The sequence below is a fragment of the Somniosus microcephalus genome, chromosome 27 (genome assembly GCF_052327205.1).
Source record: "Somniosus microcephalus isolate GS21.2 chromosome 27, FLI_Smic_1.0, whole genome shotgun sequence".
Lineage (NCBI taxonomy): Eukaryota > Metazoa > Chordata > Chondrichthyes > Squaliformes > Somniosidae > Somniosus > Somniosus microcephalus.
In genome coordinates, this window is record NC_141013.1 from 3,011,390 (window position 1) to 3,036,780 (window position 25,391).

General features: G+C 44.5%; 1 protein-coding gene across 6 annotated transcripts; it reads right to left on the reverse strand.

Moving 5' to 3' along the window:
• Nucleotides 1–65: 65 nt before the first annotated feature.
• tipin (timeless interacting protein) lies at nt 66–23,912 on the reverse strand. Of its 6 annotated transcripts, none has more exons than XM_085968355.1 (9): nt 23,782–23,873; nt 19,942–20,133; nt 19,671–19,824; nt 17,726–17,816; nt 13,805–13,880; nt 11,925–12,044; nt 7,072–7,135; nt 4,581–4,781; nt 66–734 (listed from the first exon to the last, which is right to left on the reverse strand). In XM_085968355.1, exons 3-9 carry the CDS (start codon nt 19,801–19,803, stop codon nt 361–363), a joined length of 1,059 nt encoding a protein of 352 aa, XP_085824481.1. In that variant the 5' UTR covers nt 19,804–19,824; nt 19,942–20,133; nt 23,782–23,873; the 3' UTR covers nt 66–360. The 6 variants fall into 6 exon arrangements, with proteins under 6 accessions (XP_085824481.1, XP_085824482.1, XP_085824485.1 ...); XM_085968356.1 differs by having other exon boundaries at nt 23,846–23,865; XM_085968359.1 differs by lacking the exon at nt 19,942–20,133 and having other exon boundaries at nt 23,846–23,912.
• Nucleotides 23,913–25,391: the final 1,479 nt, after the last annotated feature.

Here is a 25,391-nt window from a genome sequence, read left to right on the forward strand (position 1 = left end):
GTGAAGCAGCTCAAGCTTGTGTAAATGCAAATGCGAGATGTACAAAGCCTTTTTTGAACTAGATGTAAATATTATAAATTTTTATTCCAAGTTCAGCACAAATAAAAGTATTACAATTCATTTGCAATTACTCTTCACGCCCTTTTCGTGGGGGGGGAATGTTAAGAGTTCCCAAACGCCCTTTGCCCTGGTGATAATCAGAATTGTTATGAGTGCAGAGTTTCTACACAATACAATACTGTACAGCCAAAACACACCATGCATCCAAATTCTCCACTCCCACTTTAATTTCAGTGTCACATAACCATTCCACTTGCAAAACCAAAAATCCTCAAGTAGTAATCACCGGCAAGTCTTGGGTTAATCAACTTCTGTGATGGTTTCTAGCTCCTGAATTGGTTGAGAAACATCTGTTACTTCACTTAATATTTCCATGCTCAGATTCTTCGATTCTGTTGCTGCTTCTTCAAGTGTGGTTTCAGACTCGTGTTTTGGTTTAGACGTGTCAATTGTTTTGGTTACCTCAGCAAAGTCTTCTAGAGTTTCCACAGCAAGATCTACTTCTGTTGGAGTTTTGAGTTCCTGAACTGGTTTAGAAGATTCCATTTTAGTTACCTCTTTCAAAGCTTCTATACTTTCTACATCTAGATCTTCAAACATGTCATCAGGATCTGTCAACACTTTGGTTTGATTTGGTTCCGTGGCCTGACTCAAGGACTGAGAATCACCTCGATCTGAAACACAATAAGTAAACTTAGACACACAGATTCATGCATGAATAATCTACAGCATTTTTACCTCTAACAAACTACAGGAAACTGAGTTATCTGGAGGCGAACCATCTGGCAAGCTGGAGCCACCGGCAAAAATCAGGAGCTGTTTTTTATTCTTGGTTTGTTTTCTTTGCTTTTTTTCCCCCCAGTCAAGCACTGCAAAGTCTGTAGCTATAGCAACAGCTTTAGCTACAGACGCTTGCAGCTGCACCCGACTGTTTAGAAGCTGTTGCTAAGCAACAGTGTTTGTTGGCAGAGTATCTTTCAACATTAACTCTGGAGTGTCCGGCAGTTTTGAGGGAACGGCAGCAGCTCGGTGCCGGATAGCACAAAGTTTCCTGTATAGCACAAAGTACTGGCAGACAGATCGCTCCAATGATTGAGCCTGAGAGATTCGGTAAGATCCCCATTTACTTGTTCTCAGCTGGAAACTGGCCCTGCTCGCTATGCAGGATTACCTCAACAGCATACTCCATCTGTGAAGAAGCACAACCATTACTGTTTCAATGCTACACCATAAACATTTAAGTTTGAGAAGGGATGGAAAGTATTTGGAGCAGCTGAACAAGGTTTTAAAAAAAATGGAAATGGGGCAACAGGGTGGACATTTGCTTTCATCCCTGATCTCTACAGTATAGCTATGCAGAACTTTACCACATACAGGAAACTTTGTTATATCCGGCACCGACAGATCGGCAACAGCTCGGTCCTATCAAAACTGCCGGACATACCAGCGTTAATGTTGAAGCATACGGAGGTTTTCATCTCCGTATCTGACAACAAACACTGTTGCTTAGCAACAGCTTCAAACAGTCAGCCCGTACCTTGGAAGCGTCTCTAGCTTAGCAACAGCTTGAGACTTTCCAGAGCCTGACTGTTGGGGAAAAAAAAGCCACGAGAAGAAAAACAACCTAACAAAACGGCTCCCGATTTCTGCCGGTAGATCGAGGTTTCCGGACATACAACCTCCGGATAAACCAAAGTCTCCTGTAATTCCAAAAGGTGGGGTAGAGTTTACTGATAAGAGTTAATGAAATGCACAGACTTAAATCTACAGAAATCAGAGGACCAGGTATTACTGGTTGGCAAAAAATCCTTTTTCTTGTGAAACTTGAATTCAAATCCAAAGTGATGGGGTGAAAGTCTTTCTGCAACGGTTCTACATTAAAAAAAAACCTGGGCAGCCACAACCTAAATTACTTTTGAAGTGTAGTCACTGTTGTAATGAAGGAAATGTGCCAATTTGCACATTGTAAGGTCCCACAAACAGAAATTAAATAACGACCAGTTTATCTGGTTTGGTGTTGGTTGGTTGAGGGACACATATTGGCCAGGACACTAGGGAGAACTACCCTGCTCTTTTGAATAGTGGGATCTTTACGTCCAACTGAAAGGGCAGACTGGGTCTCGTTGGCAACTCAGACAGTGCAATGCTCCCTCAGCATTGCACCGAAGTGTCAGCCTGGATTTTATGCTCAAGGCTCAGCTGGTATCAAGTCACTTAGAAAATCATATTGACTCTACCTAATTATGTTATGAATGGGAAATCATGTTTGACAAATTTATTCGTTTTTTGAGAATGTAACTAGCAGTGTAGATACAGGGGAACCAGTGGATGTAGTATATTTGGATTTCCAAAAGGCATTCGATAAGCTGCCACATAAAAAGGTTATTGCACAAGATTAGGGCTCATTGGGGTAATATAGTAGCATGGATAGAGGATTGGTTAACGGTCAGAGTAGGAATAAACAGATCTTTTTCAGGTTGGCAGGCTGTAACTAGTGGGGTGCCGCAAGGATCGGTGTTGGGGTCTCAGCTATTTAAAATCTATATTAATGACCTAGATGAAGGGACTGAGTAATGTATCCATGTTTGCTGATGAAACAAAGCTAGGTAGGACAGTAAGCGGTGAGGAGAACACAGTCTTCAAAAGGACATAAGATAGACTAAGTGAGAGGGCAGTAAGGTGGCAGATGGAGTATAATGTAGGGAAATGTGAGGTTATTCACTTTGGTAGGAAGAATGGAAAAACAATATTTTTTAAATGGTGAGAAACTTTCAAATGTTGGTGTTCAGAGAGATTTGGGTGTCCTCGTGCAAGAAACACAGAAAGCTAGCATGCAAGTACAGCAAGCAATAAGGAAGGCAAATGGCATGTTGGCCTTTATTGCAAGGGGGTTGGAGTGTAAGAGTAAGGAAGTCTTGCTACAATTGTATAGGGCCTTGGTGAGACCACACCTGGAGTACTGTGCACAGTTTTGGTCTCCTTATCTAAGGAAGGATATACTTGCCTTGGAGGTGGTGCAACAAAGGTTCACTAGATTGATTCCTGGGATGAGCGGGCTGTCCTATGATGAGAGATTGTGTAGAATGGGCCGATACTCTCTGGAGTTTAGAAGAATGAGAGGTGATCGCATTGAAACATACAAGATTCTGAAGGGGATTGACAGGGTAGATGCTGAGAGGTTGTTTCCCCTGGCTGGAGTGTCTAGAACTAGGGGGCATAGTCTCAGGATAAGGGGTCGGCCATTTAAAACTGAGATGAGGAGGAGTTTCTTCACTCAGAGGGTTGTGAATCTTTGGAATTCTTTGAGGATATTCAAGGCTGAGATCGATAGATTTTGGACTCTAGGGGAATCAAGGGATATGGAGATCGGGTGGGAAAGTGGAGTTGAAGTCGATGATCAGCCATGATCTTATTGAATGGCGGAGCAGGCTCAAGGGGCCGAATGGCCGACTCCTGCTCTTACTTATGTTCTTATGTCTCTGGAGAGGAACTTGAACCCACAACCTTCTGACTCAGAGGCGAGGGTGCTACCACTGAGCCATGAGTACTAACCTAGTTCCTAGTGGGAACATGTCCAGAGTTCGATTGAGGATTGCGGCATATTTTTGGCACATTGTATGGGAAAACATCTAGCTTAACTGCAACAGTCCTGGAAACATCCAGTGATAACTGGATGCCAAAGTGCCCCAGGCTCCATTCTATTGATGAACACAAAAGGATAATTGACAGGTGTGACATACTATAGTTTCTCAGCACTGTCCTTGTAGAAATATAGCATCCCATTATACAACTCTGCCCTGTCACCAGGACATGCCAGTGATGATTGTATGGTATCTAACTTAATAAAGCACAAAGGTCAGCTTTACAGAACCTAAATCTATGTTTAATTAGATGCTCAAAACTAACACCTAAAGCCACATTTTCCCCTTAAGCCCAAACTCTAATCTTAGGAGAATGTGCTCAACTAAATTGCATAAAGGATAAAATTGCTAATTCAAACCATATAAATATCTCAGTTATGAGAACTGAACATGGTTTACATTAGCATATCTGTTTCAGGCAGTCATTGAGGAGTCAAATTTCCCTCTTGGCTAACCTACTGGGGCAGGGAGGGGTGGGAAGAGCAGCAGCCCAGATTTTAAAATGGTTAAAATTAGGTCAAAGTATATATTTTGCTTAAAAAAAAAACTGAGAAATCAAACCATTTCATAAGCCCTATCAGCAGGAACCAGATTTAACCAGCGCCTTGTATTCCAGCCGCATCTTAATCACTAGGTAATGGAACAAGTGATAAGGAAGCACACTTCTAGGCTGCTGAATTCTAATTTCTCCACAATGCACAAGATAGTGGTTGTGAACTTTTGAAGACAGATTTTGAAGAGAAAGAAGATAAAGGAAATCTCACTCTTCCTCCCCTTAACCTGCTTTAAAACAGATTAAAGTTCGGTTACTGTACTCTGATTTACTTTAGTATGGAAATTAAACTGTAAATTCCCTTAAAAAAATCATTTAGTAATTACCATTGGAGGGCATTTGATTTGTCGACTTGAGTTTTGCTTGTCGTCTCTCAAGTGCAAGCTGTTTGTTCCTTTCGATCCTAAGCTGCTGTTCCTCGGAGAGTGCGCTTGAGCTAGGAGTCGATTCTGTAGCTGGCTGGCTGGCTATTGCATTGAATGAAGTTTCTAAGTTATCAATTCCTAGGTCATCCTCATGCTCCACAACTGTAATTACAAATATGTTATTTCAAAACAGGAATGTGTTTTTGTCTGAATTTATCATAGCCCTCAAAAGTGATCATTCTCCTGAAGCCTCAGAGTTTTAGAAAATGGCTGATTTAGAAACCAGGAGGGTTCTAATTCAGTCCCTGTCTGCGAGGAGGTAAGTTCCCTATTCCTGGTTGCTATCCAGTAAAGGGGAGGGGAAAAGAGAGAAAGAACAGGAGAACGTGTATACATGGATTAGGACAGCACTGGGCTTAGCAGTGTTGCCGTCAGACCGAATAGCCCAGACACTCAATTTCCCAAGATTTACACAATAATGGCCACTTGGGGAGGTACCAGGGGCTACCTGGTGCCTACAGAACTTGTCTTCGGAAGAGTGCAGAAACAGAAATTGTAATAATGGATTCCCGCAAAGCCTCGGTGGGTAGAGGCGGTGCCTAATGTACAAAAGGATGGGAAAAAATCCCATGTTTAATGCGGAGTTACTGGTTGTCAGAACAGTATTTTGGATGCTACAATTGGTCTCGCCTCCCTTGGGCTGGATTCCCACTCCTTATCATAATGCAGTGATTCCTACTGGAAAGTGTTCACGTCGGATAAGAACATACAAGATTAATTGCAAGAGCCATGGGGCAGAGAGCAGGAGAAACTTTTTTTTTTTTTTTAAAAAGAGGACTGCATGACTGGAATGCGCTACTAGAATTAGTGATTGAAGCCGAGACCAGGTTACCATTTAAGAATCAGTTACGATAGGAAAGGGATATGAGCATACTTATTTGGAGGATAAACAGCACATACTGGCTGGGCTAAACATGCCTGTTTTGATGTTGCAATTTCTATGCAAGATCATGGCTTGGGCTGTGTACTAGCCACAGCTGAATAGCCTATTTACCCTCACTGTTTAGGTCAACACATAAATGGTCACTTGAGGCGAGTTACCAGAAGGCTCCCATCGAGAGTCATGCTTTCAGGAGCAGAGGGGAGCGATTCTCTTTTTTGAGAGAGAAAGAATGCACACCAGGAATATCTTCATGTCGGGCCCTGCATGCTTTGTGGGGCCCTGTTGAGTTACGTAGAATTATATAAAAACTTGGCCAATCATTTAAAAACAGCTGGGGTGCTTCCCTTTGATTAACACTCAGTGGCACCTGATGAAAACATGCACTCGGACAGCTGCCGCCTCACTGGTGATGCCCTCAACAGTTGAGCCACTAATTAGGTTACACGTGAAGAAGGACCTGACCTCTTAACCCGTGGAGCTGTAGCCCATTCACTGCCCTCGGCAGGGCAGTGCAGAGCAGAAAAAGGTACAAAATTGGCAAGACAAATTTTTATGATTATGGACACAAAACAAGGTCACCAGAACTGAGCAACTCCAGTTCCACAAACAAGTTGTAAATTAAAAAAATGATGTTTTATGTAAAATGAAATGTGTTGCTTTGCAGTTATTGGTACAAAGATTAGTCTTAATTGAACAGAGAGCATAGATAGAGGCTTAGCATTACAGCAAAAACAACTTCAAATGAAAGATAGATTCGATGGCCTTTTCTTCTTTCTACACAATGAACTTGCATTTATATAGCTCCTTTCACAACCTCAGGATGTCCCAAAGCCAATGAATTACTCTTTGAAGTGTAGTCACTGTTGTAGGAAAAGGTGGTAGCCAATGTGCACACAGCAAGATCCCACAAACAGCAATGGGTGGTGGGGGATAAAGAGAAGATTGATTTTTTTTAAGTGACAGTTTGTGTTTAATTAAAACCTGTAGAAACAAGAGTGTGGCAAACTCTGGCTGGGTCTCTAGATTATATACACAACTGAACAACCACACTTTTCGCACACTGCAGGGAGCAGGACTGAGTGGCGATCAAACACACCCCTCTGGATATCCCAGAATGTCATTTATGCAACGCAGGAAATGACATTACGCCACTAAAATCAGAGGAAAAAGCAGCACACTATTCAGTTACTGCAAGCCTTGCAACCTGCAACTACCGCTCTTCTGCAATTCATGAAAAAGGAAATCCAGAACGATTCCATTGCCCAAACACACGCCCACCCCAACCAGCTGTGGATTATAGTCAAAGGTCAGGCTTTACTCTGAAGTGATACAAGCAAAGATGACAATTATAAAAACAAAGTTAATGCACTGGAAAAAGCCTCAGCATCAGGTATAACCTTAGAATCAATGGTCGATTTTCCCTAGAATGCCTTGCTATTATATGTCCCATCTGAAGGCGCACAAAGCTTCTAAAAAGATTTTGATCAAAGATCTGAAAGGAGCACTTGCCTTCGTTAGAAATAAAGTCTTCATGAGTAATGGGCATATCAAGTCGAATTTTCTTCAAGCAGGTCTAGAATGTAAAAAACGGCAAGTATAAAATGTAGGGAAGGTCATTGTGCTGAAACTTTAACCCTGGCTTGCCCTTCACCTGCTGAGTGTTTTCAGCATTTTCTCTTTATTTTTAGTAAAAAGTGAGCAAGTATGAGATTGAAACTCTAAAATGATGATATTACATACTAGGAGACTGCCTGATGTGAAGGCCCTTGAGAGGGTGCAGAAGAGATTTACCAGAATGGTTCCAGGGATGGGGGATCTTAGCTACAAGGACAGGTTGGAGAAGCTGGGTTTGTTTTCATTAGAGCAAAGGAGGTTGAGGGGTGATTTGATAGAGGTGGACAAGATTATGACCGGTTTGGATAGGCTAGACGGAGAAAGGCTGTTCCCACTAGTTGATGGTACAAGGACCAGGGGACACAGATTTAAGGTTTTGGGCAAGAGATACAGGGGGGACGTGAGGAAAAACCTTTTTACGCAGCGAGTGGTGAGGACCTGGAACTCGCTGCCGAGGGAAGTGGTGGAAGCGGAGACACTCGATGTTTTCAAGGGGAGACTGGATAGGCACTTGAGGGAAATAAACTTGCAGGGCTACGGGAATAGAGCGGGGGAATGGGACTGACTGGATTGCTCTACAGAGAGCCGGCACGGACTCGATGGGCTGAATGGCCTCCTTCTGTGCCATTATGACTATGACTTTAGAAACTCATTCCACGGCCACCGAGAGGCTGGAAACTTCCAACTACACTGTGACGGTTTCGCTGGCAGAAGGTGAATGGGAAATGTGAGCGCAACAATTTACAAATGGTAAATGCTGACAGAAAAGCAGGACAACAGGACGCAAGGTTTGTGGACAAATAAGAGAGCCACCAGAAGTTGGACGCAGCTACGGGAAGGTTTGCACCATACCACACCGCGAGTGTGGACAGAGCAGCACGCAGAGGCCGAGCTACTCCATTCGCTATCGAAAAGAAAGAGACAGGGGGGAAAGAGCACAGATCTGACAACCTCTTTGTATGGAAGAAAACAAAACCAGATCAATCGTTACCCGATTTAACAGAATAAGGTCACCCCACCACCTCAATGGGAATTAATTCCTCACCATAGCCAGCTGCTCTTGTTAAAACATTAGAATGTAAAGGAAATGATGCAGTACCTGAACAAATTTCCCTTTCTAACCATGGAAGTAGCTTAAAGTCTTAACTAAAGAACAAAAATCACTGGTACCAAAAAGTTAGCATGCAGGAATCCCATCTCACCACACTCCTATCATGCCAAGCAGTGTCAGGCTGGTTTACCAAAGGAGGGGGAAATTCTGAATAAGTCACCCCAGCCGGTTAATGCGCTTCATAGTCAACACAGATCAAGAGCACAACTGCTGTTTGTAGACTCCAGATTTGACTTGCATCACTGAGTTGCTTGGAACTACACCCAATGCCAGGACATGTGCAAGCAGTTGACAAACATACAAGCACATGACAACTATTCTAAGCGTCCATAAATGACTAATTGGCAGATGCCTGGAAATACTCATAAGTTAACAATGTTATGTAGGCAAACGCATGCAGCAAGGTCCTACAAACAGCAATGAGCTAAATAACCAATTAATCTGGAGCTGGCTAAGGAATAAACATTGGCTTGGACACAGAGATTAGGTGAACATTGAGGGAACAGTGATCATAGTATTATAAGGTTTAGCTTAGCTATGGAAAAGGACAGGGAGCAATCTAGAGTAAAAATACTTAATTGGAAGGTGGCAAATTTCAGTGGGTTGGGAACGGATCTGGCCCAAGTAAATTGGAATCAAAGATTGGCAGGCAAAACTGTAATCGAACAATGGGCTGCCTTTAAAGAGGAAATGGTTCGGGTAGAGTTGAGGTACATTCCCATAAGGGGAAAAGGTAGAGCAACTAAAACCAGAGCTCCCTGGATGATGAAAGAGATAGAGTAAGATGAAGCAAAAAAAGGGCGCATATGACAGATGTCAGGTTGAAAATACAAGTGAGAATCAGGCTGAATATAGAAAGTTCAGAGGGGAAGTGAAAAAGAAAATATATGGGGCAAAGAGAGAATAGGAGACTAGATTGGCAGCTAACATAAAGGGAATTAAAAAGTCTTCTATAGGCATATAAATAATAAACGGGTAGCAAGAGAAGGGGTGGGGCCGATTAGGGACCAAAAAGGAGATGCATGGAGGCAGTGGGCATGGTTGAGGTACTAAATGAGTATTTTGCATCTGTCTTCACCAAGGAAGAAGATGCTGCCAAAGTCAGTGAAAGAGGAGGTAGCGGGGTTACTGGATGAGATAAAAATTGATAGAGGAGGTACTAGAAAGGCTGTCTGAACTTAAAAATTGATAAGTCACCAGGACTGGATGGGGAGCATCCTAGGATGCCGAGGAAGGTTAAGGAGGAAATCGCGGAGGTACTGGCCATAATCTTCCAATCCTCCTTGGATACGGGAGTGGTGCCAGAGGACTGGAGAATTGCAAATGTTACACCCTTGTTCAAAAAATGGTGTAAAGATAAACCCAGCAATTACAGGCCAGTCAGTTTAACCTCGGTAGTGAGGAAGCTTAAACATAGAAGATAGGAGCAGGAGTAGGCCATTCGGCCCCTCGAGCCTGTTCCGCCATTTAATGAGATCATGGCTGATCATCCAAATTCAGTACCCTGTCCCTGCTTTCTCCCCATATCCCTTGATCCCTTTAGCCTTCAGAAATATATCGAACTCCTTCTTGAATATATTTAATGAATTGGCCTCAACGGCCTTCTGTGGTAGAGAATTCCACAGGTTCACCACTCTCTGGGTGAAGAAATTCCTCATCAGTCCTAAATGGCTTACCCCTTATCCTTAGACTGTGACCCCTGGTTCTGGACTCCCCGGCCATCGGGAACATCCTTCCTGCATCTAGTCTGTCTAGTCCTGTTAGAATTTTATAAGTTTCAATGAGATCCCCTCTCATTCTTCTAATCTCTAGCGAATACAAGCCCAATCGACCCAATCTCTCTTCATACGTCATTCCTGCCATCCCAGGTATCAGTCTGTATTGGAAACGATAATCAGGGGCAAAGTTAACAGTCACTTGGACAAGTGTGGATTAATTAAGGAAAGCCATCACGGATTTGTTAAAGGCAAATTGTGTTTAACTAACTGGATCAAGTTTTCTGATGAGGTAACAGAGAGGGTTGATGAGGGTAATGTGGTTGACATGGTGTATGTGGACTTCCAAAAAGGTGTTTGATAAAGTGCCACATAATAGGCTTGCCAGCAAAGTTGAAGCCCATGGAATAAAAGGGACAGTGGCAGCATGGATACGAAATTGGCTAAGTGACAGGAAACAGAGAGTAGTGGTGAACGGTTGTTTTTCAGACTGGAGGAAGGTATACAGTGGTGTTCCCCAGGGGTCGGTTCTAGGACCACTGCTTTTCTTGATATATATTAATGATTTGTACTTGGGAGTACAGGGCACAGTTTCAAAATTTGCAGATGACAATAAGCTTGGAGGTATAGTGAACAGTGAGGAGGATAGTGATAGACTTCAAGAAGGCATAGACAGGCTGGTGAAATGGGCGGACACATGGCAGATGAAATTTAGCACGGAAAAGTACGAAGTGATACATTTTGGTAGGAAGAACGAGGAGAGGCAATATAAACTAAAGGGTACAATTCTAAAGGGGGTGCATGAACAGAGAGACCTGGGGGTAAATGTGCACAAATCGTTGAAGGTGGCAGGGCAGGTTAAGAAAGCATACGGGATACTGGGCTTCATAAATAGAGGCATAGAGTACAAGAGCAAGGAAGTTATGAAGAACCTGGTTCGGCCTCAACTGGAGTATTGTGTCCAATTCTGGGCACTGCACTTTAGCAAGGATGTGAAGACCTTAGAAAGGGTGCAGAAAAGATTTATGAGAATGGTTCCAGAGATGAGGGACTTCAGTTATGTGGATAGACTAGAGAAGCTGGGGTTGTTCTCCTTAGAGCAGAGAAGGTTGAGAGGAGATTTGATAGAGGTATTCAAAATCATGAGGGGTCTAGACAGAGTAGATAGAGAGAAACTGTTCCCATTGGCGGAAGGGTCGAGAACCAGAGGACACAGATTTAAGGTGATTGACAAAAGAACCAAAGGCGACATGAGGAAAAACTTTTTTTACTCAGCGAGTGGTTAGGATCTGGAAAGCACTGCCTGAGAGGGTGGTGGAGGCAGATTCAATCGTGCCTTTCAAAAGGGAATTGGGTAAGTACCCGAGGGGGAAAAAATTAGCAGGGCTACGGGGAAAGGGCAGGGGAGTGGGACTAGCTGAGGTGCTCGTGCAGAGCCCCGGCACGGGCTCAACAGGCCGAATGGCCTCCTTCTGTGCTGTAACCATTCTATGATTAGGCTGGAGAGCTCTTTTTCGGCTGACACAGACACGATGGGCCGAATGGCCTCTTTCTATGATTGTATTAACTCCCTTGCTCTTCGACCAGTGCCGTGTGACATTTTCCATCCGTCACATGATTAGTATTACTATTGCAGCACTTCCTCCTTCCCCTGCCAACAGAGTGCAAGCTTGTGCTGTACAATGTCAGCACAGGAACAATTCTACTGACATCACTCACTAACTAACAATAACGAGTAGGCAATACTGGAACAGATTTACTCACACCAGACACCTTTTTTGAAGCAATCCCATTCAGTGTTTCTTGCCAAATATAAATGTTATAGCGCTATCAATTGTTTTAAAAATACATTTTCTGAAACAATTGCATCCCAAATGAGGAGTGGGGAGAGAAAACTTAAACCTGCAATATTGAAAAGTTACCTGAACTTTTTTACCACCCAAGGCCTCTACTTTGTCGATGAACTCCTCAAATTGCAATTTAGGGTACAGCCTATGAGCCCAATGCTCCATGTGCCAAAGGAGGGTCTTCACATCTTCATTCTCAACAGGGAAGATTAAAAATAACATGTGTGAAACTATATATAGGATTAAAAACCAAAACCACGCATAATGTCAGAAATACACAACAGGGGAACAATTCTCTGCCCACCAGCACCACTCACCAAAGATTAACGGACATCAACTAGCAGGCATGGATACGAAGTGCGCATCTGAACAAAAGATGGGTTAATGTGCCAGGTGGAAACCCTCAAGCATTCTGATGAAGTCCTCAGTTAATCTAGCTTTGTCTTTCAGATGCTGATCTGATTTAGAGTCACAGCACTCTGTTTTAATTAATAAAATCCATTCTTTGTTATATTAATGTACACCCATTGACATCGTGCGGTCCCAGGACTACATTTTACTGTGCACAGAACATCTGCTCTATGGCACACCACTGGCAGCATGCAATGAATACATTCATTTGGCAGGGGCATATGCTAAAAACAATTATTGTGGTATTAATTAATTCTTTAAAACTCTATAGAATAAAAGTCATATGTGACCAAACCCAAGAAGCAAAGTGCCTGTAACTGTAATTGAGGAGACATGGATGAGAATAGTGAACCGGAATATGAAGGGATCAGTGCTCCCACGTCAATTTCAAATTAAAAAAAGCCAAACCAATATATTGAATTCAGCACAAAACTTGGCACTCAGTTTCTAGGCAGTTAAGTCAGGCAAGACTCATGACTCATGATAACTGTCTCCACTCCAATTATCCATTGTGTCCATCAATATTAAATATTCATGAAACAGTTAAGAGCTCAAAAGATTTATAAAACTGCATTTGCATCCGCAAAAGGATCAGTCTGAATGAACCCTTCTTTAAACATGCTTAACCTGCACTCCCAATAGCAGCTCCCTGCGCCTCTATATTGATGTCAGCGTGCTGTTTCCCAAAGCGCTACCCTCTGCAGTCAACAAGCCTGCCAAACCTTCCGTGAATAATAACTCCTGGGCAAAGTACCAAAGGATGACAGGCTCCTGTGGAACTGCCCCGCTACAAGGAGTCAACGCTTCAAGGAGGACTGGAGCGAGAGAAAATACAAACATGTTTAAGTTACATTTTCAATTAATTTTCCTATTGTGGCCAACCAGTGTCGTATCAAGAAAGAGGGAGAGTGCGTACATGGTGCGACAGAGAAATCTAAAATGGACAATCTTGTTCAATGGTGGTGAATGTGAGAAATATCACATTTATACAGGAGGGGGTTTCTTTCAAGGACTGAAATTGAAGGCATTTGTGGGGCAGAGTAACAACAACACCTTGCATTTATACAGCACCTTGAACGTAGTAAAACATCCCAAGGCGCTTCACAGGAGCGGTTATCAAACAAAATTTGACACCGAGCCACATAAGGAGATATTAGGACAGGTGACCAAAAGCTTGGTCAAAGAGGTAGGTTTTAATGAGCGTCTAAAGGAGGAGAGAGAGAAGTGGAGAGGTTTAGGGAGAGAATTCCAGAGCTTAGGGCCCAGGCAGCTGAAGTCACGGCCGCCAATGGTGGAGCGATGGAAATCAGGGATGCTCAAGAGGCCAGAATTGGAGGGTAGAGATAGGGAGGGGGTGAGGCCATGGAGGGATTTCAAAACAAAGGATGAGAATTTTAAAAATCGAGGCGTTGCCGGACCGGCAGCCAATGTAGGTCAGCGAGCAGAGGGATGATGGGTGAACAGGACTTGGTGCGAATTAGGATATGGGCTGCCTAGTTTTTGATGCGTTCAAGAGCAGAGGGATCTTTATTCTTCCGGCTTACCTCATGTCCTTTGCCTTTAAATCGGACATCATTGAACAAATTCCGTAAAGCTGGCAATCCTCGATCTGAAGTCAATCTTTTATATATATATAAAAAAAAACAAGATTGAATAAAACTCAGATCTTAAGTAGTTGTACAAGAACTCAAAAGCAGATCTGAAAAAGACTGTATCCACCAGGTGCACAATGTCCCCAGCTAAACCTAGAGTCCAACCCAAGCACAAGATCACAAAGGGACATGAAGTCAGAAGATCTTTTCTACAAGTTCAGCATTTCATTTCTTCGCAAGATCACAACAGAACTGGTATACAGAAATCTCCTCTTGCCCCCCTCCCCTGATACTTAAATAGAATGCCTCGCTGCCTCAGTGGGTAATGGCACCACCCAATACAATGCTAAGTTACACACATTAGGAAAGAAACAATGCCTTTCATTGCCTCAGGATGTCCCAAAGTGCTTTACAGCCAATAAAGGAAAGGACAGGACTTGCATTTCTATAGCGCCTTTCACCACCTCAGGACATTCCAAAATGCTTTACAGCCAATGAAGCACTTTTTTGAAGTGTAGTCACTGTTGTAATGTAGGAAACGGGGCAGCTAGTTTGCGCACAGCAAGCTCCCACAAACAGCAATGAGATAATGACCAGATAATCTGGGTTTTTATAATGATGGCCAGGACACCGGGAGACCTCCCCTGCTTTTCTTTGAATAGTGCCGAGGGATCTTTTACACCCACCCGAGAGGGAAGGCAGGGCCTCGGTTTAACGTCTCATCTGAAAGACGGCACCTCCAACAGTGCAGCACTCCCTCAGCACTGCACTGGAGTGTCAGCCTACATAAGAAACATAAATAGGAGCAGGAGGAGGCCATTCGGCCCTTCGAGCCTGCTCCGCCATTCAATGAGATCATGGCTGATCCTCTACCTTAACTCCACCTTCCCGCACTATCCCATATCCCTTAGTTCCCAAAAGTTTATCGACCTCAGTCTTGAATATACTCAACGATTGCGCATCCACAGCTCTCTGGGGTAGAGAATTCCAAAGATTCACAACCGTTTGAGTGAAGAAATTTCTCCTCATCTCAGTCCTAACTGGCCTACCCCTTATTCTATGTTCTAGATTCCCCAGCCAGGGGAAACATTTTTCTTGCATTAACCCTATCAAGCCCCTTAAGAATTTTATATGTTTCAATTAGATCACCTCTCATTCTTCTAAACTCTAGGGAATATAGGCCTAGTCTACTCAATCTCTCCTTATAGGGCAATCCCCTCATCCCAGGAACTAGTCTAGTGAACCTTCGCTGCACTCCCTCTAAAGGCAGGTATGTCATTCCTTAGGTCGTCGTCGTACGTGTCTTCACACTGTTCCCTTTGGGGAACTGTATGAAGTGGTGGAAGGATTTCTGGCCGCGATTAACGCGCCTTCCGTGACCGTAACCATCTTCGTACCAGCCATTAGGGTGGTTAGTCCTATGGCGGGAGGGTTTTACGGGCTCCCACAACCCATACGAGGGGGGGGGGGGGTCCACCCACACCCACAAGTATCTCGCTGGATGTCAACCCAGAATTTAGAGCCAGAACTCCGACTCAACTTGCCGGGACTGTCTGGAGCGGGGTTCGAAACCCTACGCCTTCTGGCCCAGCGGCGGGGATGCTACCGCTACGCCAAAGACCCACTCCTATTCCTTAGGTAAGGAGACCAGAACTGTACACAGTACTCCAAGTGTGGCCTCACCAATGCCTGTATAATTGTAGTAAGACTTCTTTACTCTTATATACTCTAATTCCTTTGTAATAAAAGCTCACATACCATTTGCTTTCCTAATTGCTTGCTGTACCCACGTTAACTTTCTGTGATCCATGTACAAGGGTACCCAGGTCCCTCTGAACACCAACATTTCCCAGTCTCTCACCATTCAAAAAATATTCTGCTTTTTTGTTTTTCCTACCAAAGTGGATAACTTCACACTTCCCCACATCGTATTCCATTTGCCATGTTCTTGCCCACTCAGTCAACCTGTCTATATCTCTCTGCAGCCTCTTTGTGTCCTCCTCACAGCTTACTTTCCCACCTAACTTGGTATCATCAGCAAACTTGGATACAGTACACTCAGTCTCTTCATCTAAGTCATTAACATAGATTGTAAATAGCTGAGGTCAAAGCACTGATCCTTGCGGTACCCCGCTAGTTACAGCCTGCCAACCTGAAAAAGTCCCGTTTATTCCTACACTCTGGTTAATGAACAGAAAACAATCCTCAATCCATGCTAATATATTACCCCGAATCCCATGAGTCCTAATTTTGTGTAATAACCTCTTGTGTGGCACCTTATCAAATGCTTTTTGAAAATCCAAATATACCACATCCACTGGTTCCCCCTCAGCCATCCTACTAGTTACATCTTCAAAATGTTTCTTAGAAAGACACTTAGAAAATCACAATATGATTAGGCAGAGTCAATCTGGTTTTATGAAAGGGAAATCGTGTTTGACAAATCTAATACTATCTGAACTTCTCTTGCCTTAAAGGAATGTATACTTGTTGTAAATTATGTATTAATTCTTTAAATGCTAGCCATTGCTTCAGTGTCAGCCTAGATTACGTGCTGAAGTCTTGGAATGGAGCTTGAACCCATGACCTTCTAACTTGGAGGCAAGTGAGCTGCCACTGTGCCAAACTGACATTCCCAGGTGTCAGGTTCGAGCCCTGGTCTCTGCTCAGCTGACTTCTGCTGGAGCAGCAGCAGCAAAGGCACTACAACTGGTCTCAGCGTTTCTGGGCTAGGAAGAGGGGGAAAGCCAAGGGTCCTACAGCTAATCACTGACCAGTAACTGCTGCTGAAACCGCACGCCATAACAAATGGGCACTCTTTTGGTTGAACCAAACATAAACAAATACTTAGTCAAGGCTCACACGTGGATAATGGCCACTTAGATAAGGGCCCAACAGGTAATCAGCACCTCTGGAGCTGTAACCCAGGAAATAGTACATGCCTTTAGGAAAGGTGAGATAAAAACCCACCCTGTGCCATTCGGAGTATGCAGATCAGTTGCTCCAAAGCTTCTGCCAGTGCGGCAGCTAGCAGATATTCAACAGCACTTTCATCAAATGTTTTCTCCCTATGAGACAAGTTTCTAACCTCCCTGAACAGCATCAGAGTATAAACTGGTGTTCCACAGCTCCGTAATTAAACGTGGCTGCAAAGCGGCTGGTTTCAATGTCCGACTCCCCAAAATACCTGGGAATGTAGCTGAACGCTGAGGATTTTTACTGGCAGTTCAATGTTTTTTTTTTATCCTATTTTTAGATGTACTCTCATTGCTCCACATGGTACTTTATTTTTATATAAGGACATAACTAACCTTCAGCCACAGGGGACTAGGGTCCATCAAGTGAGAAGATACAGTAGTGTCAGCTGTGGCTCCAGGGACTTGCGCACATAAAGCTAAGGCTGGCACTCCAGTGTAGTGTTGAGGGAGTGCTGCACTGTCGGAGGTGCCGTTTTTCGGATGAGACGTTAAGCCGAGGCCCCGTCTGCTCTCTCAGGTGGATGTAAAAGATCCCATGGCACTAATTCGAAGAAGAGCAGGGGAGTTATCCCCGGTGTCCTGGGCCAATATTTATCCCTCAACCAACATAACAAAAACAGATGATCTGGTCATTATCACATTGCTGTTTGTGGGATCTTGCTGTGTGCAAATTGGCTGCCACGTTTCCCACATTACAACAGTGACTCCACTTCAAAAAGTACTTCATTGGCTGTAAAGTGCTTTGAGACGTCCGGTGGTCGTGGAAGGTGCTGTAGAAATGCAAGGCTTTCTTTTCCTCATTGTACCAAGCACTGCCTGGGAACTGGTTCAGGCTACAACACTGGTCACCGGAAGCAAAGCAGCCACTCCAGTAAAGTTCAAAAGGTTAGTTTACCTGTGAGCATCCAGTTTAGGCCGGGGTCTTTTCACACCTTTCCTGAGAACTACAGGCTCTTTCGACTGAGTTCCCTCTTGTCCACCTTCCTCTTTTGAAAGAACAAAAAATACAGATGAAATAATACCGGGTACAATAGTATAGTGGTTATGTTACTGGACTAGTTCAAATCCCACCATGGCAGTTTGAGAATTGCCAGATAGTTTGGCCAGGTGGTTAAGGCAATGGGATAGAAATCCATTGGGGGTCTCCTTGCACTGGTTCAAATCTTCCCAGCTATGGTTCCACTACTTTTAAATACTTGGTAGGAGAAAGAATTGCTATGATATGGGGAAAGAGCGGCGGAGTGAGACTAACTGGATTGCTCTTCGAAAGAGCTGGCACAGACTCGATGGGCCGAACGGCCTCCTTCTGTGCTGTACTATTCTACGAAATAACTTTGTGCAAGAGCGAGTTAGCTCACCTTAAAGTCCTACTGACATTATGATTTAAGAAACAGGGTCAAAGTTCAACTATTTCCAATCACTCAAGAAAAACCATGTGCCTTTTATGTTCTTAACTGTTCTACTGAGTTTAATCCCAGCTTTACCAGAGAAGTTTCTCTCTCTTTTATCCCTTCTTATTATGTAAAAAAAAAACGAAGGCGGTCTAACTTCTGTTAGAATGCTGTGCGCTGTGGTAATAATGCACGGCAAACACTGGGCACAAACCAAGGAGCAGGTTGAAATTTTCAGTTCCTGCACAGTTCTATTTTTGGAAAGAATAAAGATGATATAACATGGGCCGACACTGCTGCCAGATGATGGGAAGGCTGCACTATCAGTTTTGGATTTCACAAGGAACATGAGTTGGCTTAATGAGACATTGAAATAGGCAGAAAAATTGACTTAAAAAGGGACAGGCATTTGGGTTGAAATTATGACACAGTATTAACAATGAACAAATTAACATAGGTGTGAAATTCCTTTCATCACTATTTAAAAAGGTATTAACCTCCATGCAAACACCTTCATTACTAATATTGGACAACAACATTTTAATCCCTTTGAGTCCGATTTACATTTTAAACGTTTTTAGACAACCTACTGAAACTGACTGCCCAGTCCGAAGTGTGACTGGTGGCAGCCCTAGTCCCAGGACCACAGAAAATAATTCTTACTCATACAGTAATGCAACTTGAAGTTAATACAAGGAATTAATGATAGAACCATAGACATTAACAGCACAAGAGGCCATTCACCCCGTGTCTGTGCCGACTCTCTGCCAAAACAATCCCAAACTAATCCCACTGCCCCGCTCTCTCCCCATAGCCCTGTATCAATCCCAAGCTAATCCCACTGCCCCGCTCTCTCCCCAGAGCCCTGTATCAATCCCAAACTAATCCCACTGCCCCGCGCTCGCCCCATAGCCCTGTATCAATCCCAAACTAATCCCACTGCCCCGCGCTCGCCCCATAGCCCTGTATCAATCCCAAACTAATCCCACTGCCCCGCGCTCGCCCCATAGCCCTGTATCAATCCCAAACTAATCCCACTGCCCCGCGCTCTCCCCATAGCCCTGTATCAATCCCAAACTAATCCCACTGCCCCGCTCTCTCCCCATAGCCCTGTATCAATCCCAAACTAATCCCACTGCCCCGCGCTCTCCCCATAGCCCTGTATCAATCCCAAACTAATCCCACTGCCCCGCGCTCTCCCCATAGTCCTGTATCAATCCCAAACTAATCCCACTGCCCCGCGCTCTCCCCATAGCCCTGTATCAATCCCAAACTAATCCCACTGCCCCGCGCTCTCCCCATAGCCCTGTATCAATCCCAAACTAATCCCACTGCCCCACGCTCTCCCCATAGCCCTGTATCAATCAGAAATTTTCTAATGTACTGGATCTTGGATTTAAAACAATTTCACAATTACCCACAAAGTACAAGTTTAAACAGCTGACTTACCACTATTAGCAAAAGCTTCACCATATTCCAGTTGCCCAGGTGATGATGGAGGAGGAAGAGGCGGAAAGGTTTCATCTTCCAAGTGGTCATAGTCAGGGACGTCGAACAAACCATTTTCCAAAGTGTCACTCATCACAGCAGTTTGTCCGATCCACTTTACAAAAACAAGTTAGGATGGTAAAATCAATTTAAAAAATGATCTGAAATGATATCAAGTAGTTAGTCTTATGCCAGCATTTATTTATAGAGCATTACGGTGTTATATTCTCACCCAAAAACATTTGGATAGTAAGACACGGTTGGTCAAGTAATATTTCTCATTATTACGTTCCCTTTTTCTTCCTGCCTCTCATACCAAGAAAGTCCATTAGAAAGAAGCTCAGTTCACAGCCAAGGGCGGCCCCTCGTCTGTGCCGTGCGAAGTCAGGCAGGAGCAGGGACGCTACAACTGGCTTCAGCGCTCCTGCATTAGGAAGGCAGCAAAAAACAAAAATCAACTTGCTCGCTGTCCAGCGAGCCTTGTTAGAAGTGCAGCGACATTCAGGGAGGAGAGGATCAGACCCCGTGGTTAATTATCATGCACACACCCACTGTCTATGATCACACAAAATAATTGCCCCTCCATTGAGCCAAGGGGACATTTCTGGAACCAAACTCCCAACAAGGAGAAAAAAAATCAAAAAGCTCAGCTCATTGGTGTAGAGGATTACAGATAAAACTCATTGTTGAAAGGGTTGCTCAACCGCCGCCCCTTCCTAGGACCAGTTGCCGTCTCCTTCTAACTGCTTCAAAGTTCTATTAGCACTAAGATGTAATTTAAAATTTTATTTCAGTTGCCAAAGTTTACACAAAAGGTCAGCTGTAAGAACACCCAACTCCCAGTTATTGAGGCTGCTGAAAAATTGGATACTAGCCAACAGCACTGCCATTAGGATCTTGTGATGGAGTCTGATTAATGTAAACACACTATTTACCAGTGCAACAGGAAATCACTGAATTTCCAATATAAAAAATTAGAAAGGTTGCTACGCAGGAGGACTCCATGATTTGTAATAGAGTTTAGAAATAGGCACAGCCAATTATTCAACAATTGCCTTCAATAAATAGGAAATGGTACAAAGACACAATGGCCCCGGAAATGAGATGATCAAAAGGCAAAACAGCTCAAGGAAAGTTTATTTTTTTAAAGAAAAATTACAGGTGTATTTTGCACCTAGTCTCAGAGATAAAGCCATCACGGTGCTTTATTTTGGACTATTTCTTTCAGTAATGCAATACTGTACCATTATGTAGGTGGGGCATTCTTTAATAGTAACCTTTCAAAAATTAAAACAGATCCTTCAATTTCTACCCCCTCTTTGCCACATTCTTGGATAAGTAAACTTTTCAGATACGCTTCTGCAAATGCTGCTCTGTAACAAGCAGTGAAGGGACAAACTCATTTTTCTCCCTCATCTACACACCAGCTATTTCTTGAGGAAGTCCAGCTGAAATTGAAAACTTATTGTTCGAGGTGATTCTGCTTCACTTTTCCCACTTACTTACATTCTTGCTAACATCAAGTACATTTTCCCTTTCCAAACATTCAACATTAACCAGAAAACCCAAACCAAGTTACAAACGCAGATTGGGTGACCGCTTTGCGGAACACCTCCGTTCAGTCCGTAAGGGTGACCCCGAGCTTCCGGTCGCCTGTCATTTTAATTCACCGCTCCATTCCCACTCGGACCTCACCGTCCTTGGCCTCTTGCATTGTTCCACGGAAGCTCAACGTAAACTCAAGGAACAGCACCTCATCTTCTGATTAGGCACTCTGCAGCCTTCCGGACTCAATATTGAGTTCAACAATTTCAGATCATAACCTCGGCCCCTATTACACATTTTTTCTTGTAATCTTTCCACTCCTTTCCCCCCCCCCTTTCCTTTTGTTTCTCTCTCACACCTGGCAGCTATCTCTTGCCCTGCCAGTTCACTTTACACCTAATCTCAGCCTATTACCATCTCGTCTAGCTCTTTTGATTCTTTCACTTCTTTTGTCCGATCGCAGCCCTGCCTTCGATCTATTTTCTTTTCTTTCCAGTTTTGAAGAAGGGTTCGACCCGAAACGTCAACTCAAATTTCTCTCCACGGATGTTGCCTGACCTGCTGAGTTTTTCCAGCATTTTCTGTTGTTATTACAGATCTATAGGCAAACTGCCTTGGGACATACAACAACTTGCATTTATATAACGCCTTTAACATAGTATTGGGACATTTTACTAAGTTAAAGGTGCTATATAAATGCAAGTACTGTAGTATTTGTTGTAAAATGTTGCAAGGGGCTTCACAGGAGCACCGATTCACATAAGGAGATATTAGGACAGGCTTGGTCAAAGAGGTAGATTTTAAGGAGCGTTTTAAAAGGAGGAGAGAGAGCGATAGAGACAAGGAGAGATTGAAGGAGGGAATTCCAGAGCTTAGGGCCTATGCAACCGAAGGCACAGCCGCCAAAGGTTGAGCGATTATAATCAGGGATGCTCAAGAGGGCAGAATTAGAGAAGCACAGATATCTCCGGGGGGGGGGGGGGGGCGGTTTGTGGGGCTGAAGGAGATTACAGAGATAGGGAGGGGGCGAGGCCATGGAGGGATTTGAAAACAAGGATGAGAATTTTGAAATCGAGGCGTTGCTTAACCGGGAGCCAATGTAGGTCAGCGAGCACAGGGGGTGATGGGTGAACGGGACTTGGTGCGAGTTAGGACATGGGCAGCCGAGTTTTGGATGAACTCAGGTTTACGTAGGGTAGAATGTGGGAGGCCAGCCAAATTGAAAGTGAATGAAATGCCAGTTGCTGGAGATCAAACAAAGGTTTATGGACAAGTTGCCATATAAACCCGACTGTGAGCACCACACTTCAGGAAGTAGGTCAACGCCTTGGAGAGGGTGCAGAGGAGATTTACTAGAATGGTACCAGGGTTGAGGGACTTCAGTTATGTGGAGGGACTGGAGAAGCTGGGGTCCCACAGTACTGGCACTGGAGTGATAGCAAAATACTGCGGATGCTGGAAATCGGAAATAACAACAGAAAATGCTGGAAAAACTCAGCAGGCCAGGCAACATCCGTGGAGAGAGAAATAGAGTCAACGTTTCAGGTCAAAACCCTTCGTCATCTGAGGAAGGATGTTCTTGCCATGGAGGTTCACCAGACTGATACCTGGGATGGCAGGAATGACGTACAAGGAGGGATTGGGTCGATTGGGCTTATACTCGCTGGAGTTTAGAAGAATGAGAGGGGATCTCATTGAAACTTATAAAATTCTAACAGGACTAGACAGACTAGATGCAGGAAGGATGTTCCCGATGGCGGAGGAGTCCAGAACCAGGGGTCACAGTCTAAGGATAAGTGGTAAGCCATTTAGGACTGAGATGAGGAGGAATTTCTTCACCCAGAGAGTGGTGAGCCTGTGGAATTCTCTACCACAGAAGGCAGTAGAGGCCAATTCATTAAATATATTCAAGAAGGAGTTAGATATATTCCTTAAGGCTACAGGGATCAAGGGATATGGGGAGAAAGCAGGGACAGAGTACTGAGTTTGGATGATCAGCCATGATCTCATTGAATGGTGGAGCAGGCTCGAGGGGCCGAATGGCCTACTCCTGCTCCTCCAACCTTCTGTTTCTTTGTCAGCCTAGGTTTTGTGCTCAAGTCTCTGGAGTGGGGACTTAAACCCTCAACCTTCTGATTGAGAGGCAAGAGGGAGTGCTACCCACTGAGCCACAAGAGCAGGGCAGTGGGATTAATTGCACAGATTGGATGGGCTGAATGGCCTCCTGCGCGGAGCTTCTCTGGCCCCGCCCCCTGGCAGCAGGCGCCGGCGAGCCCTGTGCGCATGCGCGCTCCGCGGACGGCCGGTGCAGCAACAACAGCGGGAAAACTCGGCGTCCCGGACCTTAATCCGGAGTTTAATACTTTAATCCGCATTGTGGTGCAACAAGTCTCAATAAATAAACAAATAGAAAGGTCCATTTCTGGAAAAACTTGTGTAAAATTATTTTTTAACCCAAAAAAAAAATCCATTGCATCAACTGTGTTGGGCGGAATAAATGAACATCTTTCAACAAATCATAACTTACCAAGTTACAACAATTTAACGCGAATTTTAATTTTCTTTCTCGCACAACAAACACTCGCATTCACCTCAGAGACCAAAGCGCGCGCTCCACCGTCGATCCAATCAGAGCGCACGATTGACCCAGCTGCTGTATTTAACCAATCAGAGCCTAGGACTGACGCGGCTGTCGTACTCAACCAATCAGAGCCGAAGACTGACCTTGCTGGCGTATTTAACCAATCAGACTAGTGTTTACAGACTGGCCAATCAAAACGAGCTAATCGCGCTATGAGCCAATCAGAGATGGACTCACCCGGTGCGGAGGGGAGCGGGCAGGTTGGAGGACCTCCTCGTGGGTCTGCTCCTGGGCCTGGCCAAGAAAGCCATTAATTGGTCCAGGCAGCGGGCGGTCGAGGGGGTCGTCCGGCCGGATTGCCTCCCTCTCTTCCGTGGCCATGTTCGCGCCCGGGTGGCCCTGGAGCTGGAGCACGCGGTGTCCGCCGGCACGCTCGATCACTTTCGTGACCGGTGGGCGCCGCGGGGACTGGAGTGCATAATTGGGCTGGAGAACCAAATTTTAATTTGATTATTAAGGTTTATTTGGAGTTTTATTGGTTTATTTACAGTTTTATAGTTTATTTACAGTTTTTATTTGTCTAAATTATGGGTTTACAAAAAAGAGGATCAGAGACGGACTCACCCGGTGCGGAGGGGAGCGGGCAGGTTGGAGGACCTCCTCGTGGGTCTGCTCCTGGGCCTGGCCAAGAAAGCCATTAATTGGTCCAGGCAGCGGGCGGTCGAGGGGGTCGTCCGGCCGGATTGCCTCCCTCTCTTCCGTGGCCATGTTCGCGCCCGGGTGGCCCTGGAGCTGGAGCACGCGGTGTCCGCCGGCGCGCTCGATTACTTTCGTGACCGGTGGGCGCCGCGGGGACTGGAGTGCATAATTGGGCTGGAGAACCAAATTTTAATTTGATTATTTTGGTTTATTTACAGTTTTATTGGTTTATTTACAGTGTTAATGGTTTATTTACATTTTTATCTGTCTAAATTTATGGTTTCACCAAAAGAGGATCAGAGATGGACTCACCCGGTGCGGAGGGGAGCGGGCAGGTTGGAGGACCTCCTCGTGGGTCTGCTCCTGGGCCTGGCTAAGAAGGCCATTAATTGGTCCAGGCAGCGGGCGATCGAGGGGGTCGTCCGGCCGGATTGCCTCCCTCTCTTCCGTGGCCATGTTCGCGCCCGGGTGGCCCTGGAGATGGAGCACACGGTGTCCGCCGGCGCGCTCGATCATTTCCGTGACCGGTGGGCGCCGCGGGGACTGGGGTGCATTATTGGGTTGGATAACCAAATTTTGATTTGATTCTTAGGGTTTATTTGAAGTTTTGATGGTTTATTTACAGTTTTTATTTGTCTAAATTATGTTTTCACAAAAAGAGGATCAGAGATGGACTTTCCCCCTCCTCATGTCGCTGCTCAGTGCGCGAGAAATTTGAATGGGCCGGAGTTGGTGATTCTTTGTTCTCACCGAAAGTATTTAGCATCGCACTGGTATTGCCAGTGCAGCCTTCGGTCGCCTGAGGAAGAGAGTGTTTGAAGACCAGGACCTCAAACCCGGCACTAAGCTCATGGTCT